The sequence below is a fragment of the Xiphophorus maculatus genome, chromosome 16 (genome assembly GCF_002775205.1).
Source record: "Xiphophorus maculatus strain JP 163 A chromosome 16, X_maculatus-5.0-male, whole genome shotgun sequence".
NCBI classification, from domain to species: Eukaryota; Metazoa; Chordata; class Actinopteri; order Cyprinodontiformes; family Poeciliidae; genus Xiphophorus; species Xiphophorus maculatus.
Genome location: NC_036458.1, coordinates 3,196,556 through 3,220,220, shown reverse-complemented (window position 1 = coordinate 3,220,220; position 23,665 = coordinate 3,196,556). Strand labels below are relative to the sequence as shown.

Sequence of the window (23,665 nt, the reverse complement as noted above, 5' to 3'; positions counted from 1 at the left end):
GACCTGTGAAACTACCGGACCGCTGGAACTCAATGAGACAGGCTGGAGACCAGATGATCCCAAACATCACAGTTAGTCCTCTAAGACCAGACGATGGTGTTTGGAGAAGATTTGAGTCTCTCACCAAACAACACGGCCCTGTTGGGAGAAACCGGATCGTCATTCCCTTCATTCTCCCAGAAGAAAAATCAGACAGCGTCCCGTTCTCTGTGGTCACCTTGGCTCTGTCTCTGGTTCTGCTCCAGTCCAGGTTCAAAGCCACCGTCCACCTGGACGCCTGTCTGGGTTGCAGTTCTGTTGGACAGAAGTTTGACAGGTGTTACCTGGAGCGGCAGTACGCCTGGGCTGCAGATGAAACAGTGATGAAATGTTCACCCCACATCTTAAGTTGTTAGCAGAATATTAAAGATTATTTTAAGAAGTCGTTTGTGGCAGAAAGAGGTCCAGGTTGGACAGACCAACAGCTTTCAGTTACATCCAAACGTCTTTCGACATCTCTAAACAAGTGAAGACAAAACTCCTCAGGGATTATGAAACTCAAATATATGATAGAGCCTAAATGCTCCAATATCTCCTCAGTTTTATTTCCTTGAAAGAAAAATAATTGTTCCCATGTTTTTGACTGAAATGTTACTGCAGTTTAGATTCCTGAATTTCTTCCTTTGTGGTCCAGGTTCAGGTTCTGTTGTATTTTCCCATTTTTATCAACTAAAAATAATTATTTAAATAATTAATGAACTTCTGTATTGTTTGTCTTCAAGATAAGTAATTGGTTCATAATTTGCACATTTGATTTAAATCACTTTAGATAACAGCAGACATGATGTTCTAAACTAAAGATTCTTTGTTTGCAAAAAGTGTAAATTTGACTTGAATGTTCTCTTGAAAAGCAGTGATGTGAATTCAGATTGTTTACACTGATTACTGAACAGATTCCTTTTAATCAATTTCAGAGAAAACAATTTATTCTGCAGTTTTCCTTTGTGCAGTAAACTCATAGATTTACTGCAGCTTCTCATTTCCTGAAAATGTTGCTGTCAGAATATAAATGAAGCTGCTGCAGTTTAAACTCAGAGTTAAATAACTTAGTTTATCAGGTTTACCTGCCAGAAGCCAAACTAGCTTCTCCTCAAGAACTTTACTTTTGACTAAGATTCAGATAATTTACAAAAAAGGGATAAAAAAAATATTTAAAGAGGTTAGTGGGTTTGCATAAGAAGATGCACAGAAACTGCTGCAAACAAAAGGAGAATTTATTGACTGTAATAATCCTTTTTTTCCACAGACTGGTTCCTCCAGAAAGCAAAACTTAAGTTGTTCAAAATCAAAAGCACAAAATCAGTCATCAGTCATTACTTCTCATGGATCCCAGATTGAACTCGTCTCCCAGCAGCTTTCAGCTCTCAGGGCCTGCAAGACTTTCTCACACAACTAAACCCAATCAGAATCAATAACGTCTATATTCTCATGTTGGTTCAAATAAATGGTTTTAATTTACTTTCAATGATCTACTGTTTTTTTTTTGGTAACATTTCTCTTGGCTGCGCTGCCTCCTGTACCTGCCTGTGTGGATTAGCAAAGTTTCATCCAATCAGATTTCAGTCGCTATTTGTTGCTAGGGTCAATTTAATCTGCCCAGGGCCTTCAGAGTCAGGAGAGCAGATCTACATTCAGTCCACAATATAGAAGTGCAACTGTTCTTTTAACCAATCAGCTTACAGATTGTCCTCACAGCGCCTGCTGAAAGACCTTCATGATGTCAGACATGTTCTGCTCTCTAACTGGAGGATCAAATTTTGCAAGCTTACTTATAAATTTGTTTATTTTTTTCCAATAATAAATGGCTGATTCAGAAAGAGAAATTGGAATATTAAAAATCCATGTTCTTTTCCCAAAGAGCTGACAGAGTGGACAAGTCAAACTCTGAATCTCTTATTGAAGGAAAGCAACACATCAGTTTTATAGAAACAGTAAAATGGAAGAAATAAAAACTGAAGAGAATTTGAGACTGAGATGAATAACATCATACGAAATTAGTTACAAAACAATATTTCACAGGCAAGAATCACAAATTAAAAATATATAATCTGACAGAACATGTTGTACTGTACATGCGTTTCTGGCTCACAAGTCTAAAGTTTTTCTTGGTTCAGACTTTATTATAATATTTACTGTATATTTACTGATCCATGCATCAGTTTAAAGTAGAGCCTACCAGGTACATGTGAAGCAGCTGCTGTGTTTCTGCTGCAAGATTTAAATTCATGTAAAACATGTGGAGAGCTGCTGAGTTACAGTAAATCAGCTGATTTACAGGAAGACATTTGGCAGAGATTCCTGAGCCAAACCAGGTCAGAGGTGTGTTTTCATATCAATTGTTGATATGTAAGATGATGTTATTGTGATTACCTCAAATAAAACTCCATTATAACTCTGTGATGTGAAGAGGACAGAGATAGAAATGCAACAGATACACTAAACCAAACCTAATGATTATTCCTGTTTGCTGAGTTTCTACCAGATTTTACTCCATGCCAGCATCACAGAGCAGATCCTGCTGCAGGATGAGCAGGTTTCTCTACTCAGTGTTGGATGAACTTTGTTATTTATTATGGTCAATGAACTTTTAAACCTTGACATTCACAGACTGGAGTCTCAGGGGATTTTTTCTGTTTGTTTCTCATTGAGGCGTGTCGCTCATGATGTAATATGATTCAAGGTTTATAAATAGGGCTTCTGGTCCTTTACCTGTTAGATGACTGCATTGATTTCACCTGCAACAGGTAGGACAAAACTGCAGCTTTGCTCTAATAAATTCACAGTATTACTATGAAATATTTAGCGATAAATTTATTCTGAAGTATCAGAATCTGATTTTATATCAGACAAAGTTGCTCAGTCATACAGTTTGTTATGTAGTGGAAGGGTAGCTATCAGAAATGTGAAAATTTAAAACTGGTCAATTCTCAAACTGCAGTGTTTTCTCATTGTAAACTGATTTTGTTTTCAGGTTAAACCTTTTATTTTTAGTTCCAGATGATCCATCAACCATAAGTGATCCATCAACCATGAGTGATCCATCAACCATGAGGAACCCAACAACTGATCTACTCCAAGAACTGTTGACTTCTCTAGAGGAGCTGAAAAAATATGTAATTCTGTGAGTTTCTTTAGGCTTAACAACAAATATGCCAGAAAGAAATGCTCTTAGACATTTAAACATGTTGCTGATATTCTGAGCAAAAGTGAAAGTAAAATCTAGTTCTGTTTTGATTTTCAAAATAAAGTCAAGGTTACTTAATGCAAACATTAAAGAAAACTGCAGCAAATTCATCAAATGTCACATTGGTTTGTTAAAAATGTCAAGACATTTTCTATTAAACTGATCATCTTATTAGGAACACAATATGCTGAGGGACAAACAACTATTTATGATTTAAGGAGTGACTACCAGAAACAGGTCGTTGTTTTACAACAATACGCCGGCTTTATTCTAATTCTCTTGTTTTTTCTGCAGGGCATCTATATTGAAACGTATTCACATTGTTGAAAGCACAACAGGCTCAGATGAGTGGAAGAGGCTGATGAAGCTTGCAGAAGAAAACTGCACCAATCAAACCGTCCTCAAGTGGCTCAAAGAAAAACCTTCCACCTTCTACCAGCTGGTGGACATGTTTAATTTCTTTAAAAAACACATAGATGAGGAGCAGAAGAAGAACCATAGCGACACTGTGGACATCACCTTCGTGGCTCATGGAGCAATCGGAGACTTTATGATCCCAGCCAGCTGTCTGCTGCCTCTGGCCTCCATCAGAGACTTGGTTCTGTATAGTCCCTGGAACTGTGTCTCTGGAGGTGTAGTATTAACATATGCTATGGCTACAGGAAAACTGAAGCCTCAGCATAGACTCTTCTACACCAAGAAGGTTGGCTGCATGTTTCCTGATAAAATGCACCAATCCGTGAAACTACCGGACCGCTGGAACTCAATGAGACAGGCTGGAGACCAGATGATCCCAAACATCACAGTTAGTCCTCTACGACCAGACGATGGTGTTTGGAAAAGCTTTGAGTCTCTCACCAAAAAATACGGTCCTATTGGGAGAAACCGGATCGTCATTCCCTTCATCCTTCCAGGAGAAGAATCAGAGAGCGTCCCGTTCTCTGTGGTCACCTTGGCTCTGTCTCTGGTTCTGCGCCAGTCCAGGTTCAAAGCCACCGTCCACCTGGATACCTGCCTGGCAGACAAATCTATTGGACAGAAGCTGGACAGGGAATATCTGGAGAAGCAGTACGCCTGTGCTCCTGATGAGACTGTAATGATATGTTCTAATGACATCTTAAGCTTCTCAGTCATAGATTATTTTAAGAGTTTCTTCAGTTAGACATGTTTGTGTTGATCCAACTGATGTTCTGAAAAGAACAGAAGATTATTAATAACCTACTTTCATGTTTGCTCAGACGTCTGACAACTGAAAGCACCAAGAATCAGGAACTGCTCAGGAACATGAAGACTCTGAGACTGAACAGAAAAATCTATGATCAGCAGAATCACACATTTACTGTTTGCTTTTTTGATTCATAATTTAAGATTTTATTAAGATTTTATTTTTCACAGAACATGAATCCAGTTTCACTCCAGTCTCAGGTTGGAATGACGTCTCAGCCAGAAAGTTATCAATAAAATATACTAAAACAGATTTTTTGCTTTCACACTGAACTTTGTCAAACAAACCAAACTGTTTGAGCTACTTGTTCCCCTCCTCGCCTCTGGGAGCGCTGTACCAAAAACTACTGCAAAAACAAACACAAGAACCTCTGAAGACACTGAATGCAATTTTCTTCTTTACAAAATGATAGAAAATGGTGTGGCATCAGACCTTAGCATTTGTAACACTTCTCTTTTGTCTTTGGTAAAAAAAATCACAAAACATTTCTCCCGCTAGCGTTAGACTAGCGTGTTTGTCTTGGTTATATTTACCCAGAATGCCCTGCGCCATAGTCCACTTCCTGCTTTCAGAAATGTCTCCAATTTGGTTGGTGTCAAGTGTCCTATAATTTCATGGCTTCCTACACTTGAAAAGGAGGACTTGGAGACTTCAGGAATTCACTCAATCTTTTTTAATTTCACCAATGAGTGAGAACCAATGAACAGAACAGGTGAAAAACCTACAAAACACATACAAAATATTTTAACATACATTTTTAGACATTTGGGTCAAAGTTAATAATTTATCTTAATGACTAATTCCATTTTTAACCTTAAACATACATTTTTCTTACAATTTTAACCATAAATTCACAGTATTAAATTATTAAATTTCATGTCTGGTTGAATTTGAATCAAACAAATCCACACATTTTAGAATTACATTTTTTTTTCTTTTCCTTAGGACATGAGGTTTTTCCATTAAATATTAGTTGCTGTGAGTTTAACATACATTTAGTGGAACCAAACTATAAAACTAGCAATGCAAACTGTTACTTCAATAAATTCTTCATTTCATTTCTCAAATGCAAAACTACAGTCAAATTACATTCAATTAAGCCCAGTTAGTGGCTTACCGGTAGTCCTTATAAGTCCTTTTCCATGAAATGCTGCTTTGGAGGCTGTGTTTGCCTTCCTCAGCTCTGTTGCAAAACCAGTAAAGTGGTTAGTGGATTCCTTATATACCTGAGTTGAGGGTGCTGCTGATTGGGCCAGATTTCTTTCACCTGCTGAGAAGTGCTGCAGAGTGGCACACTAATGTGTGTATGTGTGTGTGCACACACAAATGTCTCTTCATGCACCCACATCTGAACTAATGAGCAGATCTGCACAACAGTTGGCGTTCATATATGCATTTGAACCGCACCAGTGTTCATTTCAACCGAACCGAGACCGAGGTTTGTAAACGGACCAGACTTCCCTTGTTGGTCCACATCAGAGTTCGATTAGACATTCACACCTCCCCAAACGAAGTGGACTTTCTAGGCAAATGAACTGAAGTTGTATTATAACAGACCAAACTGGTGTGAATGCAGCCTAAATCACACAAACATGCTCTGATTTACATCAAACTGGATATGAATAATTACTGTCATTCATACTGATATGTTGTTATTGTAATTATGGGTCTGTGACCTTTCAACTATCAAATCTGGTGAAAATACATTGAATTATCCTTCTTACTATTCAGAACATAAATACAGATATTACCTTTAAATTACCATTCAGGACAGCCAACATGTTTTTTTGTCAAAACTCATTTTTATACATCTACAGTGTCATCACAGATGGTCAGACACAGGAGATTTTATGTTAAAACGGCCTGCCATAAGCAGACACTACCTACTAAACAGGTTATGCCTCAGCAAAAAGAAAGACAGTGTTAACCTTTGAACCTTTGAACAAATGATGATTGGCAGGTTGATAAAGAAGCAGAAAATATTTTAAATAACTTTGTCTTCAGGACACCACCTGGGCAGCCAGTGGCTGAATGAATGACAGCGTTCAGATAAACATGTCGTCATTCATTCCACAGTATTAATAGTTTTTTTTCTCTTCTCCATATTTACTCAGTGACTTCTAGATGCTCAGCTGTGTGTTTTTTCCCTGCAGGAAATACCCAGTTTGTAGACATGTCGTCAGTAGTCTGATCTGGTATAATATATATCATCTGTTGACTGTATTTTATCAAGATTTTTATTAAGTCGGTTTTATTTTTCTGCTTTGTAGTCCAATTTTAAAAACAAGAACCAGCATTAAATGGGCCAGGAAGCTGATGGGTCAGAAGAAGCTGAACCCAGAACCTTCATCTTTAAGGAAAGTGCAGAGATGATCCATATCAGTCTTAACAGACGAGTTTCATCCTCTGAACTGTGAGTTCAGGTTCTTCTCATTTGGACACATTTGATTAAAAAATGTAAAACTAAGAATAAAACCATTTTTGTTCCTGTTGCCACAAGCTTCCAAAATTCAACTCACCATAGTCTTAACATTGTTTTCCTTATTCTTTTTAAATTATTATTTTAATGTTTATTGATTAAACATTTGACAAAACGTAATGTTTGCTGATTGTTTCATAATTGGTGACTCTGATGTTTTTATGATGTAAGACTCTGAACTGCTTTGTTGCTGAAATGGGTTAAAGTAAGAATCCTGACTAATGAGGATACTGTTTTTAAGTGAATGTGTTTTTATTTTATTGTTTTTATGGTTTATATATTTTAAATTATCGAGCACCCAGTCACTTTTAATCATGTTATATTTATTGTGTGTTTGTCTAATTCCCTGTTTGGCAAGAAAGCTGAATCCCTTCACTGTAACCAAATCTACCTACTGTTTGATCCCAGTTATCAAACAGCGCATTTAGTTCAGTTCATTATTAAAACTAATTTTAAAAAATAAAGTTTTCTAATTAAGGAAACACAGCAGATTGCATCAAGTCATTCATTTGCAGCACTCACTCTTACTTTCACATATTTTCTATACTTGTCATAAAGATGAAGTTAAATCAGATGTATTTTTTTCATACTTAATGTATAATTTCATTTTTTGTGAAGTTTTGCTGCATCTCCTCAAACTGAAATAAAATATATGAATAGAGTTTTTATGTCTTGTACATATTTACTGAGTGACTTCTCTGGAGGCTCAGCCAAATACTTTCCCTGCAAGAAATCCCACGTTTGTCTTGGCCTTCACTCCCTCCTCATCTCCAAATTTGGTTTCATTTTGCACAGAGAGACATTCATTCACGCATCGCATGAGGTGATAAGGTTTTCTAAAATACATTTTGCTAAACTATGTTAATCTGCTTTGAAAGAAAATATTACATGGAATTTCAACAGTTTGTCCAGCCAAAGGTGAGGTGAGCTCAGTCCAAAGAGACCCTGAATATCTGACATTTTTTAAGTCAAGAAAGAAAATGTAGAACACGGCTGGTTTTATTTTGTCTCTTACATAAATGAATGCAGTTTCAGGTAAGCCTTGAGTGATGAAATCAAAATATTCTGTTAATATGACACATTAAAACCAACAACAAAATACAATACACAGTAAAAGTGGAAACTTAAAGAAATTTTATAAATGCTGAGGACCATGAAAGCAGAAGGAAGTTGGATTAAGGACAGGAAACGGCGGGTCTTCATTGTTTCTCCTTGTTACTTTGTCTTTTATTATGTATTTACTCTAGTATTTATGGTTGGTTATGCATGTATGTGAACTACAGTCTACATAATGGGAATCAAACTCATTTTTATTTTGAACCATATCAAAAATCTGAATGTTTTTAAAGGGCCTGTTGTGCCAGAATGTATTGATAAAACCCATTAAAATGGTAAAATATTAATAAATAGTTTTTTCTTTTCAGCATTCAATAAGTTTTTCTTCAAATTAAATAATTTATTTGAACATCTTTTCACACTGATCAGTCCCTCCAGGATTTTGTGATTGTTATTGTGTTTATTTGCAATCAAAATCATGGATTTTGTGGTGATAAATTAGAAATATTTGTAGGGAATTTTTACAATATTTGTGCTAATGAGTGATGATAAATGAGTTTTTACTAATTGCCGTCTCGACTATAACTTGACATGACGTAAAGCTGAGGCAGCAGTCACTTAGACCCAATGTTTTTGGCCAATTTTGAGAAAAATTTGCAATAAAAATCTGAAAAATGTGGCGATTTGTTGATTTTGTATGAATTTTGTACATTTGTGAAAAAACTGGAGAGACTTATTGATGTAATTTGGAGTCTAGAGGGCCACACAAAAAGCTACGGTGGACCAAATTTGGTCCCTGGGCCATGAGTTTGAGACATTTGGTCTAACTCATAATTTCCTCTGGATAAATAAAGTTCTCATGTTGGTTAAAATACTGTAGGTCCCAAATGAAGGAGCAGCACAAGCAGAGAGTTGATTATGAATATTTAAGAACAAAACTTACAAAAAAAAACTGAACAAAACAATGGGAGCACAGGGAGCCAGAGGAGAACAAAAAACATAAATCCAAGGAAATTTGAAAGGATAAGTCTTTAAGTCCTGAGAGAGTGACTGTGGAAAATTGGACTTGTTCTGATTGGCTACCTGGCTGCAGGTGTGAGGGGAGAGAGAGAGAAAGTGGCACAGAGGGCGAGGGAATAAGTCTAACACTACGGAATGAGAAGACATAAGGAACATAATTAAACTAAAGTTGCAAAGAATAACTAAAAACAAGAATAAACTAGAATAACTAAGAAAGCATTGAACTAAAGGAAAACAGAAAAAGAATAATATAATTAAACGAAAGAGACTCAGGAACACCGAATGTTGAAACTAGAATAATCTAGTCTGTGCTTTATAATCTAAGCTTTATATTTCCTTCTGAAATTACAAAAAGAAAACCCCTCTCAGCTTTTCAAACTTTTATTCCATTAGATCTGGTTTGATTAATCATATGGGCCACACCAGATCTCTTTTATCTAAATAAGTGTAGCCTTTACACAGCTTGGTAAATATTGGTGTTTATTGCATCATACGTCCTGAAATGAATGGAAAGTCTGTTATTAAGAGGGAGAGGTCAGGCGATCCAGCTTCCTATAAAATGCCTGGTGGATTCCTTTTGAAGCACAACCTCAGGCTGCACAACTCAAAGGAGCTGCTGACCAAATCACCTCTGGAAAACCTCACTGGACCAAATCCCAGCTCTGCTCTCTCTGCAGGTCGGCTGACAGTAAGCTTTTTGAAACCTGGTCTTTTAGTCTAAAACTAACACAGACATGCTGCATTAGGCTAACTGAATTATCTGAAATTATTCTAACAATTTTAGTTTTAAGTCATAATTTCATCAGAATTGTTTCAGTCTAGTGGATTAGTGGACTAATTAGTGTTAGTCCACTAATTAAACAAGTTTATTATTGTCATCATTAATGGAAACAACACTGTAGGTTGTAGGACAATAAAAAAATTGACCGTTTTGATTGATATCTGAGGCTGAATAATTTGTTCAATGAGAGTTTAGCTCACTGAGTTCTTCATATTGTCCCAAGGTTAAGCGATACTGATGGGTTTGTATACAATGGTACTGATTCCTTGTTGTGTCTTATGTGTTTCAGCTATGGCTCCAAAGAGGTCAGCTTCGATGCTGTTGGCTTCAATGATTCTTCTTCACTGGGCGACTTTCTCTGTGCGGTCAGATCCTTCAACCTCAGCCATTGGCATACCTTATGAGAGTAGAGAGAAAACAGAGAAGACCCTAAATGTTGCAAAGGAGTCTCTGACTCTCTTCAAAGATGTCATGGGAAGTATGGACTCCAAGAAGCTGTCAGATGTAATGAAAGGCATCTCCAGCTTTGCTAGTTTCGCACCAGGAGTTGGAGCTGTGGTCTTCTCTGTCGTCAATATGGTCCTGGCCTTTATCCCTCAGGATGATCCGGTGCTGAGTGAGGTAAAGAAAGGTTTTGTTGAGGTAAACCAGAAACTGGACTCTCTGTCCATTAAGATCTCCAACCTGGCAACAGATGTAGAATGGTTCAATTACGCCAGCGTCTATTCCAGAGACGAACTTACTATCCTCAACACCTTTGAGAAGTTTGGTGAGTTTCTGCATAGAACTGAATCACAAAGTCCTGAAGAAACATCTAAGAAAACTAAAATTTTCACCAGCTACTATGAAAGTTCAGGAGCTGAGTCCAGTGTGTCCAATCTTTACCGCTACCTGACCGTGGACAGCACGTCTCTGAGCGAAAACCTCAACAGTCTGCTGAAGAAGAAGTTTAAATGTGACGTTTATATGATCAGCAGATATAACCTGTACTTGAGCAGCTTGTTTTGGAAAGGGATGATACTCAACCAGTTCTACTGGAAACTGACTGGTGTCAAAAGCAAAGCAGCTGAACCTGGGCAGATGTTCAAGAAGGTCTCTGAAGCCCAGTTATCAGCTGTGGAGTTCTGCCTCACCAACTATAAGCAATACTTAAAGAAAGATGTGGTGGAGATCACCAAAGATCAAGGTTCTGACCAAAACGCCCTCGCTCTTCAGGTGAAAGAAGCTTTGGACAACAAGTACAGCTGGTACAACTGGGTGGTGGTGGTGTTTGACAAAAGTCAGAACAAAAATATCATGCTTAATGCTGAGTTTACCTTCAACATTGGGAATCTTGTAGTTGCTGTAGACTACACTGTAAAGGCAGACATGACACATGTTGAAGAGGTGAAGAATACAGCCAGAGAGTGTTTAGAAAATATGAAGTGTGAACCTAAGACAATTTCAAAATTCTTTATGACGGCACAGAGATGCAGTCATAAATGGTTTCCAAAGGATCATGATGAGGAAATTACTATTCCTCTGACAAAATATACCAAAGTTACACAAGTTGCCTATGGAAACCAATTTATAGAGGTGCCAACACCTTTTCATCGAGTGAAATGTTCCTGGAGTGGCTATGACAGTTGGATTTCTGTTCATTACTCCAGACTCTCACCTGTCTGTGTTACCAATCAATGTAAGAATAATGGGATATGCAAGAGGCTGCTACGGTCCAATGAGTGGTTTTGCGAGTGTCCTGACAGTTACTATGGAGACACATGTGAAAAGCAAATGATCATAACAGAGCCTGACCCCACACTGACACCAGTCCCAAACAGCCCTGTAGAGTCCAAACAGCAGGTCATCATTATCGTAACTATTATTTCTGTTTTGATTCTTTTGTTTGTTTTGGTGCTGACGGCGGTTCTGAAATGTCGTAACCGTTCTTTGTGTCGTCAGCTCAGTGGTCCCTGCTTGGAGTTAAAGAGAAGCGGCGAACACCAGGGCTCAAAGGATTGTAGAAATCCATGAAATAAGCCTCAGCCAATGTATTACAGTTAGAGACAATCACTGGGAACATATGAATAGTTATCCATTAGCGTCAAGGCTTAACTGATTCTATGGAAACTCTACTTCCTTTATCTCACACTCCTGCTGTGTTTGGTTTTATTCTGGTACATTTACACCAGATGTTTAGTCCACTTGAATCCAACTCTAGTAATTTTTGCCTAGAAAGTCTGTTTGGTTTGGGGAGATGTGAATACACAGTCGAACTCTGATGTGGATCAAAAAACGAATGTTGGTCCGCCAACAAACTTTGTTCTCGTTTCGTCCTCTGGTGAGGTTTAAATGCATAAGTGAACGGCAAGCAGACCAGAGACCGCTCCAAAAGCAGGAAGTGGACTACAGCACAGGGCATTCTGGGTAACTACAAACAAAACAAACGTGGAGTCTAGCGCTAGCGGGAGAAATGGTTCATGGTGTTTTACCAAAGACAAAGAGAAATCCGACAGCCGTTCAAATCTGACGCTGCTCCATTTTTCTTTCCATTCCGTGAAAGAAGTTGCTCTCAGTTTCTTCTTCAGAGGTTTTCATATCGTTTCCTTCAGTGGTTCTTGGTGCAGCGCCCCCCACAGCTTTTAGGAAACAAAAACACAGATTTCACTTTCATTGTATAATTTGTTTTTGCCATGACAAAATTTCTTGTGAATGTATCTTGCAATGGTTTTTCTCATAATGTAAAATCACCTGAATATAAGTTTGCATGTATTCAGTAGTTGTATTTTTATTTAAATATGCATGAATGTATTGGGGCTCTGCGGAGAAAAGATTTAATTTCTTTAATGTAAACAATATATGGATTTATTTTAAATAAAGGCATCCTATTATTGATGGAGAATCCAGAAAGCTTTGGCGTCTCATTTCTGAATTTTGTCACAAATCTTGATGGTGGTTAGAGAACAAGAAGGCAGAATAAAAACATATACAAACGTTTGGATGAAAAAAAGCTGAGCTGACATTATGCTATTTAACATCAGAGTTTTTTCAATGGTCCATAATCAAGCCTAGAGAGAAATAAAAATAACCAAAATATTTAATGATTTAGTTTAATGTAATTAAACAATTTATCAGCATTTTGTTCAAATTCTCTCTTCATGCAGGTTGGTAGCTTCCTGCGTTACATAATGATTATTGTCACTCTGAAGCAATCATGTCTGTTTCCTGTTGCAGAGACAGGATGTGGCTATGTATACAAAAAATGATTTTCAGCTTCCTGAAAGAAATAAAATTTTGCTGAGTGTTCCTACAACGGCAAGCAGGTACGATTTTGATCACTTTGCTATTTCTACTGAAACTGGAGTCGTGAAATATAAATAATTTCTGCTTTGCAAGTTAGAAGAAAATCTTGTGTAACATGTTAAATGTGTTAAATGTGATGAAAACAGGAAATTACGCTGAATGATAGATTACTTATTCTGTTATCTGAGGAGAGCAATCGATTTCCTCTCATCTCTTATGCAATATATTCACCTGATGCAGGTGAAGAGACAGGCAGAGAAATTATGATTTGAAAATGACTTAAGTGTGTGAGCAGTTTGAAACGCAGACGATAAAACCTTCAGTCAACTATTTCCTTTGCTGCAGAACAATTTACAGGATAAAAACTTAAAACTAAGTCTTTCAGATGATCACTCTACATTTCTATGCCCTACTATTAAATGTCTGAGTGACTTATGGCTGTTATAGATCTTATAATGAATCTGAAAACTGAGCCACAAAATAATTTACTTTAGTGAAAATTAAATTTGTAAAAGAATTTATTAATATAGTCCAAATAGATTTATTCTGGTCATTCCAACATTACCCCCTCCTAGCTGAGGACAGTTCAGCAGTGCTACATGAATTCATTTGTGTTTATTTACTGATGTTATAGTCATATTTCTCTCCCATATTCTCTTCCACTCCTGACTAAGGCACAGTTTACACTGCCCTCTACTGGCAAGGGTAAAATGAAAAAGAACAGGCTCTTTTAATTACTGAACATTGTTATCAAAACTTTACTTTTCCTGGAGTGAGAGGCATACATGATATTTCCTCCAGGCTGAATGTCAGATTTAAAACCTAAATTCATAGATTTTTACTTTGTTTCAATAAGTGGGCAAACATAATTTCACAATTTTCTTCTAACATTTACAAAGTTCCTCATTTCCAAATACAACAAAGATGGAGTGATTGTTCTTCATAGATCAGATATGATTTCATTGGATGTCGTATTTCTGAATCAGCTGAAGTGTGTCTGGAGTTCCTAACAATGATTTTCATAACGATGGAAGAGGTTAAAACTATGCAGAGAGCTAAATGTGGCTGAGCACCTTCATACACTGGACATTGCTCCATGAAGCACATTAGCAAATTCATATGTATTATACTAAAATACCTGAAGTTTCAGTCAATGTGTCACAAGAACTCTGGTTTTAGATCTATTGTTTTCAGCTGATGTGTCCAAATTCAAGGGTCTCGTCCTTTGAAGGCCGATTACGTCACAGTGATGCAACGATCCACATGCAGCCCAGAAATCCTTTGAAACATGAGTCTGGTGTGTTGTTTACTGCCCACCGTATCCAAATGTTCAAGTAACAATGACGGATGAAGTACAACGGCGTATTATGGTTGTTGTAGATAGAAAAAAAAAGAATACATTTCCGTCAAACAATTTTAGAAATTTTCTAGAAAAAAACTCGGAAATTTCTGAGTTTGAAGTGTCGAAAATACTTGACTTTAGAAACTCAAACAATGTCCAAAAGACAAAAATTTTAAATAGGCAAGCTGACTACAAGCGTGAAGACACCTGTAATGCTAATTAGAGGACACACCATAGCTTAAAATGTCCCTGTGGTCAAATTATTTAAATTTATTTTCTAGAGATAGACGCATTTTTGATACATAATTTCTAATGAGATGAAAACAATATAGATGATAATGTCTGATAAAAAGTATTTGGTTTTGCATATAAAAACATCATAACTGAATTTCTGACATGGTTCTGTTTCTAGGCTCTTGTTTCAACGCTGTCCTCCATCCATGCCTTGACTCCACAGGCAGGAATGCAGTGGAGTTGGACCTTTGACTGTCCTCTGAGAACAAAGGCTCAACATGGTCCAACTGTGAGAAACGATGGCAGGAGCAATAGAGCTGCTAGAATCTTTGGAGGACTTGGGCGACAGAGAATTTAAGAAGTTTAAGTGGTACCTGCAGCAGGCAGAGTTCCTGAAAACCATCCCATCCATCCCAAAATACCAGCTGGAGAGTTCAGATCGTGAGGATACCGTGGACCTGATGGTGCAAACCTACAGCCGTCAGTGTGTGGAAGTGGCCAGGATGGTTTTACGGAGGATGAATAGGAATGATCTGGCAGAGAAGTTGTCAAATGCTGCATCCAAGGCTTCAGGGGAGGTTTCTCCAGCAGAAACCTGCAGTCATGAGGTCATTTTTGGCAATGAGGGGGTTGAAGTCCTGCCCAAGAACACGCTGGCATCCAACGGAGCAGGAAATCAACCCACTGAGTCAACTGAGGAAGAGCCGCTCTACTCTCCTTATCCACCTTCACCACAGCCGTCTGATGAGGCAGTTCCTGCCAAATCTGGAGCAGCTGAAGGACTAATGAACTCATCACCAAACAATCTGTTCTCTCCTGTCTCTGTGGAGGTCAGCAATGATGAAGAGAATGAAGCAGATACATTTCTTTTTCCATCAGACGTTCTATCAATCGCAAAGCAACCTGAAGGTAATCTTCTCTAAAAGAGTTTGAACTAAAAACAAGGTCCTTTATAATTGGTGTACCTTGGACAAGGCACTTGCATTTGCCTTCTCATTTGCATATAAACAATCATTGAGAAAAAGTGCTTTAGTCAGAAAACCATGTAAATTTACAGGCTTTACATTTAAAAGTTTATATTACAACCTTAGGATAATTTCCAGGCTGACAGCTCAATCAGCATTTCTCGATTTTTAGGGACTGCATCTATCTCACATACCAACAATGGACACTGTTTTAGGGTCACCTATGGCTCACTGGGGAAGATTAGTCATCTTCCCATCCAAAACTTATGGGTTTGATTACAGTTTCCTGCTGTCACACTTTTGTGTGGCCCTGGACACACCAACACTTATCCCCAAATTCCCTTCTGATGTGCATATTTTTGAGTTTGATTAAGTGAATGTTGGTCGAGTTAAAGTGATTTGAGTAGTCAGGATGACAAGAGTATCCATATTCAATTCAAACTGGTTGATACGAATATCAGCCGGTTTAATCCGGTGTCGACCAGTCTTCCATCTCCTGTTTCTAGCTTGTACAAAACTCAATGAGCTACAGTCTCTACAATTTTACCTAATGTCCATTGTTGGTTTGTGAAATACATAACAGAAGAAGTTCCTTCAGAATCAGGAACTACTGATTGAGATGCAAGTCTGGAGGTTATCCTAACGTTTTAGAAAAAAACGTAAAGCCTGTAAATTTACAACATTTTCTGACTGACACGACCAGTGTCCTGGATGATGTTTCATGTGTCTATAAGTATTTATGGTGGCAGTCGTCCAGATTTCTCAGGATTTGTTTGTGTTTGACAGGTGTGAAGATGTCAGCACTGCCTTGTCCACAAACCACATCAAGCCCAGCTGTGCTGCAGTCCAACCTCCAGAACATGTTCATATCTGTGAAAGATGATTGGTTGGAGAAGCACGACGAGGAGACTCTATGCTACATGCATCCAGAGCTGTTTATCACCGATGAACGGGGTCAGCATGAGGTCACAGGCTCAGAAACAGAAACATCTAAATCAGTGAATGTCAGCAATATGTTTCAACATCTGTCCAGAAGAGGCAAATCCAGCAGAACAGTGGTGACCAAAGGGTGTGCTGGCATTGGCAAATCCTTCCTAGTGCAAGAGTTTATGTTGGATTGGGCTGAAAAAAGATTTAATCAAGAATTTCATCTAGTTTTCCCTTTTGATGCTCGTCGGCTGTGTTTATGGAGAGGAGAGAGGTTTACTCTGGCAGAGCTAATTCACAAAGTTGTTCCGGGAATGCCGTCCAGTGGCGTTACGGAGGAGACTCTTACCGCAATCTTCACAGATTTACAAAATGTGAGAGAAACCAGCTGTGACAGCAGTGAATTCAAACTTCTGTTTATCATTGATGGTCTGGATCAGAATCTCCCCTTGGAGTTTGATTTTATCAGCGGGACAAATAAATCGAACGTAAGAAAGTCAAGTAGAGTAGAAGTGCTTCTGACTAAGCTCATCTTGAAGAAATTGCTTCCTGCTGCTTACCTCTGGATAACCACACAATCTGAAACAGCCAGTCAGATCCCTCCTGAGTGTGTTGACATGGTGACGGAGCTCAGAGGGTTCAATGACCTGCAGAGAGAGGAGTACTTTAGGAAGAGATTCAGAGATGAGCCACGGGCCAGCGAAATCATCTCCTACACCAAGACCTTAAAAATCATTCATTTCATGTGTCGCATGCCACTTTTCTGCTGGATCACTGCTGTAGTTCTGGAGAACCTGTGTGAAACAAGAGAGAGAGGAGCTCTTCCCAGCAACCTGACGGAGATGTTCATAGAGTTCCTGGTGGTTCAGATCAACCACATGAAGGAAAAGTATGATACTGGAAAGTGCATCATGTGCATCAAGTCTCTGGCCAAACTGGCCTTTAAGCAGCTCCTCAGAGATAACACTATGTCTACTGAGGAGGACTTAAGAAGCTGTGGCCTTATAATGACATCAGAGCGCTCTGAAGGGTTCAAAGAGATCTTCAAGACATTTTCTGGAAAGACGTCAGACAATTACCAGAAGACGATTTTTTGTTTCACTCAGTCCAGCATTCAGAAGTTTCTTGCCGCTGTTCATGTGATCACTTCCCTGGTCTCCAACAACAAAAATGTGATGCTTGATTCATGGATGACAGTTGAGAACTGTCTCCCCTGTTTCACAAGAACCTCAACAACAAAACTTCATAAAACAGCATTGAAGAGAACCTTGAAAACTCCAAATGGAAGGCTTTTGTTGTTCCTACAGTTCATCATGGGTCTTTCTCTACATACAAATCAGTTTCTCCTACAGGACCTGCTGGAACCAACAAGAAGTACCTCATGGTCCAACCAGAACATAATTAAGTACATGAAGAAAAAAATCAGTGAGAGTACATCACCAGAAAGGATCATAGTAATGTTTCTCTGTCTGAATGAGCTGAGGGATGACTCTGTTGTGGAGGAGATCCGAAACTGCCTGAGATCCCAACGTCTTTCCATGGATAAACTATCACCTGATCAGTGGTCAATTCTGATCTTAATCTTAATGTCATCAGAAAAACATCTAGATGAGTTTGACCTGAAGAAATACTCTTTGTCAGAGGAGGTTCTGCTGCAGCTCATGCCTGTCCTGGAAGCCTCCAGAAAAGCTCTGTGAGTACAAAGAGGAGTACTTAAAAAAAACTGATGAGTTTTTCTAATTGACATATTTGTAGCAGGAATTGGTTGTGAAAGGCCAATTTCCAAAGTTCTACATTAAGTGTGTTTTCAAGTCTCATGGTACTGTGGGACAATACTGGGTTGTACTGGAATACATTGGAACAAACAGGAGGATTTTCCAAAGGTTATGCAGTTCGATTAAGGCTGAAACAATTAATCAGATCAATCGTGATGAATTGATTATTGAAATAATTGTCAACTAATTTAGTATACCATGAATTGTTAACTGGAGTATACAGACTCTAGAAATGTTCATTTACTGAGAGAACAAAATACTCAGATTAGTAATTAAACCAAAACTGTACAAAAAAATATATATTTTGGATTTAAGATTAAGAAAGTTGTTCTTTGTCTGTAAATATTCTACCCAAAGCTCCTCAAGTGAAATAGATTTAGCTTCAACTGATTCGAATGTGCTAAATAAATCTTTTATTAAGCACATTTTGGTACAAAACTGTTAATCAAAAAATAGTCGACAAATGAGCTGTACTGATGTTGAGTCAAGCAGGAAGAGCTGAGCTTTCACATGTTGATGTTAGAGGCATTTTTTAAGCTGCAGATTCATCCGTTGCTGCAAGAAATCAATCATTCACTAGAGGTCAAAAATGCTGTTATCGCATATTAGACAATAATGTTTATTTTCCCATTAAAAATGAATATTTTTTTTGTTTATCTTTTATGTATTTCTAATATTATATGAAAAAGACTTAAATAAAAAATCTGCAGAATGTGCCAATATTTTATCCGATTACTTACCAGAATAATAGATTAATCGACAACTAAAGTAATTGCTAGTTGCAGCCATATTGTAGATACTATTATTATTCTCATTTTTGCTGACAAATTAACTTTATTTTAAAGGGAAAAACATCTAGTAAACCTGGCTAAGTTCATGGAAAATTGTAACCTAAACTGTTTTCTTTTCTAGGTTAACAGGCTGCAGATTGTCAGAGCGATCCCTGGAAGCTCTTTCTCTGGTTCTCAGTTCTCATTCCTCCAATCTGAAAGAACTGGACCTGAGCAACAGTGACCTGCAGGATTCAGGAGTGAAGCTGCTCTCTGTTGGCCTGCAGAGTCCAAACTGTAAACTGGAAAGTCTCAGGTTATTGTAGCGGTTTAATTATGATGTGGAAGTGTTTCAAATATTTCTCTCTCTTAAAGGTTTCTTCTTTTAATGTTTTTGTCCCACAAAATTGTTTCAGCTCATCAAACATATTTTAATATCAAGAATAACAGGCATAAATACAAAATCATACAAGATTATTGCAATTATTGCACAGTGAATCTAAGAAAATTACATTTTGGGGTTTATTTAAAATGTGCATGTAATACAGCAATCAGGATGTAAATAGGCAGGAACATTTGAATAAATGTAACTTTCATGAGTTTTTGTAATTGCTTCACTTGGAGCAAGAATTTATTGTGAAAGGCCAATTTACAAAGTTTCATATCCACTGTGTTTTAAGTCACAAAGTACTGAGGGACAATGCTGGGTGAGATAAACTGGAACAAACTAGTGGATATCCAAAGTTATTGTTCTTATTTTTACTGACAAATTTCGGCTTTGTCTTTGAAAGTTGAAATTTACAGTGTGTAACTTTAAAAAACAAGGTCTTTTTTGATATATTTGCTAAAACTGTCACTGTGTAAAATTAGCAAACCATGGTGATTTCTTGAAAAATTCTAAGTTCGACTGTCTCTTTTCTAGGTTAACAGGCTGCAGATTGTCAGAGCGATCCCTGGAAGCTCTTTCTCTGGTTCTCAGTTCTCATTCCTCCAATCTGAAAGAACTGGACCTGAGCAACAGTGACCTGCAGGATTCAGGAGTGAAGCTGCTCTCTGTTGGCCTGCAGAGTCCAAACTGTAAACTGGAAAGTCTCAGGTTAGTGCAGCGGTGTAATTACGATGAAGAGCACATCTGTCAAACTCAAGACCCGGGGGAAATAAACACCTATTTATGGATATTTTAACAGTAGGACTGTTTCTTTTGTTATGTTCAGCTTCTTTGTACTCTTGCAGGATGTCTAACTGTTTGATTGCGGAGGCTGGTTGTGATTTTTTGGCTTCAGCTCTGAACACCAACCCTTCCCACCTCAGAGAACTTGACCTGAGTCACAACAATCCAGGAGAGTCAGGAATGGAGCAGTTAGTCGCTGGACTAGAGGACCCAACCTGGAGACTACAGACGCTTAGGTATGTGGATAAAACAAGCCAACCTGATGAAAGTGAAAGTTCTCATGGTTTTGATGAGCCTCATTCACTGAGCTGATGGGGAATTTCTTGTTTTAGGTTGGACCACTGTGGAGAGCAGACGCTGCAGCCTGACATCAGGAAATGTAAGTTTCTATGATCACTCTGACTTTCAAAACATTTAAAATACAACAAGCATTAAAGTTAAAAGGAATAAAATGAAATTATTTATTGTGGTATAGAATAACTGTATTTATCATGATCCACGGTAGCTCTCTATACTTTTTCAGTTGTGTCTCCAAAGTCCCAAATAAACCAGAGAAAGTAGCTACATTTGTCACTTTTAAGGAAAATAAGGTCTGAAAAGTAACTAAATGCAGCGGCACCTTCTCTAAGTTGGCAACAGCGCTCCCACTTCACGCTGGTGCCGTGTTCTGATTCGCTTTACGGCAGTCACTGCTGCAAAGTGCCGCGCTGGTGTTGTTTTGAGACAAAGCTGTCTCGACTCGGTGCCACCACATAACTAACGGCGGATACTTACTGTTATTATTCCTATTTGGATTTAAAATCAATATTCGATCCCTGATAGGGAAATGACGCCAGAATCGGATCGAGTCTGAAACCAAGTGATCGAGCGCGATTTCTGATCACATGATCGGAAAAAAGTATCTCTAATTTTAGATGCACTATTAAATGTGTATGTTGCAAAATAAATATGTTTATACCACAGTTTACCTTTTATGTGAGGAGAGGCCAAATTGAAACGCAAAGTCCGCTTTACACGTTGTAACTGGGAATAGTGGGAGTTCCTCCCAGTTTCCCAGTGGGACCTTGGAGGGCCGTTCCAGTTGATTTTTCCAACTGGGAAGTCGGAATCTCCCTTCTTCAGACTACAACTTAAACAAAGTATAAGATCACGATCTTGGTCTGTTTGAATAATGTTTTTATGTTAGCTGGAAATAATAATTTTTTATTTAGTCAATTTTATTTATTAATTAATTTTATTGTTTTATTTTTTCTTTTGCTTATTTTTATTTATTCACTATTTTGTTTTATTTACTTGTTATATTTACCTTTTAATTGTTTTAGTGATTTAAGTTTTTATTAAAATATTTTTATCTATCTAATTTTTATTTACTTATTTATTTTTACTTACTTTTTTTTTTACACAGACAGATTAACGTCTGTGTATCGTCCGAACCATCAGAATTGAATCTTTGTTTCTGTGAATTTAACAGCTGTTGTTTCTGATTTTCTCCATCAGATACCTGTGAACTTGAGCTGGACTCAAACACAATAAACCGAAACCTCAAACTGTCCAAAAGCAGGAGGAAGATATTTTCAAGTTTCCATGAATATCCAGATCATTTAGAAAGATTTGACTTCTGGCCCCAGGTGCTGTGTAAACATGCTCTGCCTAGTCGTTGTTACTGGGAGGTGAAATGGAAAGGACAGGTTGATGTAGCTGTAAGCTACAGAGGAATCAGCAGAAGAGGAAACAATTCTGAATCTCTGTTTGGAGGAAATGATAAGTCCTGGACTCTGACATGCTTCTTCAACCAGTTTGCTGTCTTCCATAGCAAAGAAAAAAAGGAAATACGTTTGTCCTCCCATGTTTGTAACAGAATAGCAGTCTATGTTGACCATCCTGCTGGCATTCTGTCTTACTATGTTGTCTCCTTTGACACATTGATCCACCTCCACACCTTCCACACCACATTCACCGAACCGCTTTACGCTGGATTTGGATGTGACCAACACAAGGTATTTGACTGGTTAACAGTTAAGTCTTCAGTGTCCATTTGTTCACCGTTAGTAGATAAGTCTGTAAAAGCTGCTGCTGAGCAGAGATAAACTACTTAGGTAGTAAATATGTTGTTTAATGTCTACTAATTTAAAATTACAGTAAACTTGTTCATGTGTTTGGGGTTTTTTTACAGTATAAACAGGAGTTTGTGTTGCTGTTTCTTGTCAATGTTTTAATTAGATTAACAAGGTGAAAATATTGACTGGCTCCAGGTTGGAAGAAAAATCTTGTTTAAGTTTGAGCAATAAAATTTATTATTGATTAAAAAACACATTTCTGATGTATTTAAATAAAATAGCCGTCCAGGGTTTCAAGGTCTGATTAACTTTTTTCCTCTCTGACCTCTTTACCCAACTGAGACTTTGTTTTAGCCAACTTCTATTTGATTCGATCTGTACTGATTTGTTTTTAGGTTTTCTCTTGAGTTTTTAATTCCTTTACAGTGTTGTGTGTTTAGCATTTTCATTTTATTTGATGTTTCCTTTTTTTTCTTATTTATCTCCGATGTTCAACACTTTGTCTCAGCTGTGGCTGCTGTTAAAGAAATTCATAAATAAAGCTGAAAATGACTATTTGTGTCAGTAATTTCATCACTAACTGAAACACATTGTATAAATGAGTGTTTTAAGCATTTCCCTTCTTCAGCAAACCTAACAGGTTTTAATGAACTGGAATCATCTGAATCAAGTGTGTTAAAGTAGAGAAACATCTCAAACAAGCAAGACAGAAACATTGATATAAATTACATCCATATTGACGTTTTCAGTTCTTTGTTGCCTTTTATGCTGATTTTCTGCTTGTAGGTAAGGAAAACGCAACATTCAAGATTAGCGTATTGTACCAAACTCAATATGCAAAGCGGACTTTGCTTAAATAAAAAGATTTTTTATTTAAAAGTATTTAACATTAATACCTCAAGGCCACAGAAAACTTTTTTGTGTGTGTTGCAGCTCCACGTAGTGGGCTGATGAAGAACTGCAGCTAATACTGAACCTCCAGGTGTCCCATAACCAGCACTACTAATGTTAAATCAATAATTAATTTAATGGACTAGTTATTGTTTGCAGTATTTCATGAATATGGAGATCAGAATGCAGAGAAAGATGCTTTAACATGCACTAGTTAGTTATTTTATTATGAGCAAACATGATAAACACAATCATGTTTTCATTCAACCATTATGAGCTCTAATGATATGATCAGGATTTACAATGTGCTCTGTATGGCCAAAACAATAACTAAAGATCTCTATGTTCTCCTGCATGAAACAACTTCATCCAACATTTCTGAGGAGCTTTTTCTTCTGCGTTCATAAGCCGAGGAGAAATCATTGGGTTATCTAACTCCCTTTAATCCCAACCACTGTTTAGATGCA

General features: G+C 37.6%; 3 protein-coding genes across 3 annotated transcripts; all 3 read left to right on the top strand.

The window, feature by feature from the left end:
* Positions 1-2,748: 2,748 nt before the first annotated feature.
* LOC111611720 lies at positions 2,749-4,642 on the top strand. Its single transcript, XM_023349575.1, has 3 exons — positions 2,749-2,783; positions 3,011-3,160; positions 3,518-4,642. The coding sequence occupies exons 2-3, from the start codon at positions 3,069-3,071 to the stop codon at positions 4,383-4,385; spliced, it is 960 nt and encodes a 319-aa protein (XP_023205343.1). The 5' UTR covers positions 2,749-2,783; positions 3,011-3,068; the 3' UTR covers positions 4,386-4,642.
* A 4,987-nt stretch (positions 4,643-9,629) lies between these two features.
* On the top strand, positions 9,630-11,797 carry LOC111611655 (cephalotoxin-like protein). Its single transcript, XM_023349203.1, has 3 exons — positions 9,630-9,680; positions 10,074-11,638; positions 11,726-11,797. Exons 2-3 carry the CDS (start codon positions 10,076-10,078, stop codon positions 11,795-11,797), a joined length of 1,635 nt encoding a protein of 544 aa, XP_023204971.1. The 5' UTR covers positions 9,630-9,680; positions 10,074-10,075.
* Positions 11,798-13,040: 1,243 nt separating this feature from the next.
* Positions 13,041-22,860, top strand: LOC102217706 (NACHT, LRR and PYD domains-containing protein 12-like). Its single transcript, XM_023348380.1, has 8 exons — positions 13,041-13,086; positions 14,821-15,551; positions 16,394-18,227; positions 19,222-19,395; positions 20,002-20,175; positions 20,313-20,486; positions 20,583-20,629; positions 21,748-22,860. The coding sequence occupies exons 2-8, from the start codon at positions 14,942-14,944 to the stop codon at positions 22,335-22,337; spliced, it is 3,603 nt and encodes a 1,200-aa protein (XP_023204148.1). The 5' UTR covers positions 13,041-13,086; positions 14,821-14,941; the 3' UTR covers positions 22,338-22,860.
* The last annotated feature ends 805 nt before the right edge of the window (positions 22,861-23,665 follow it).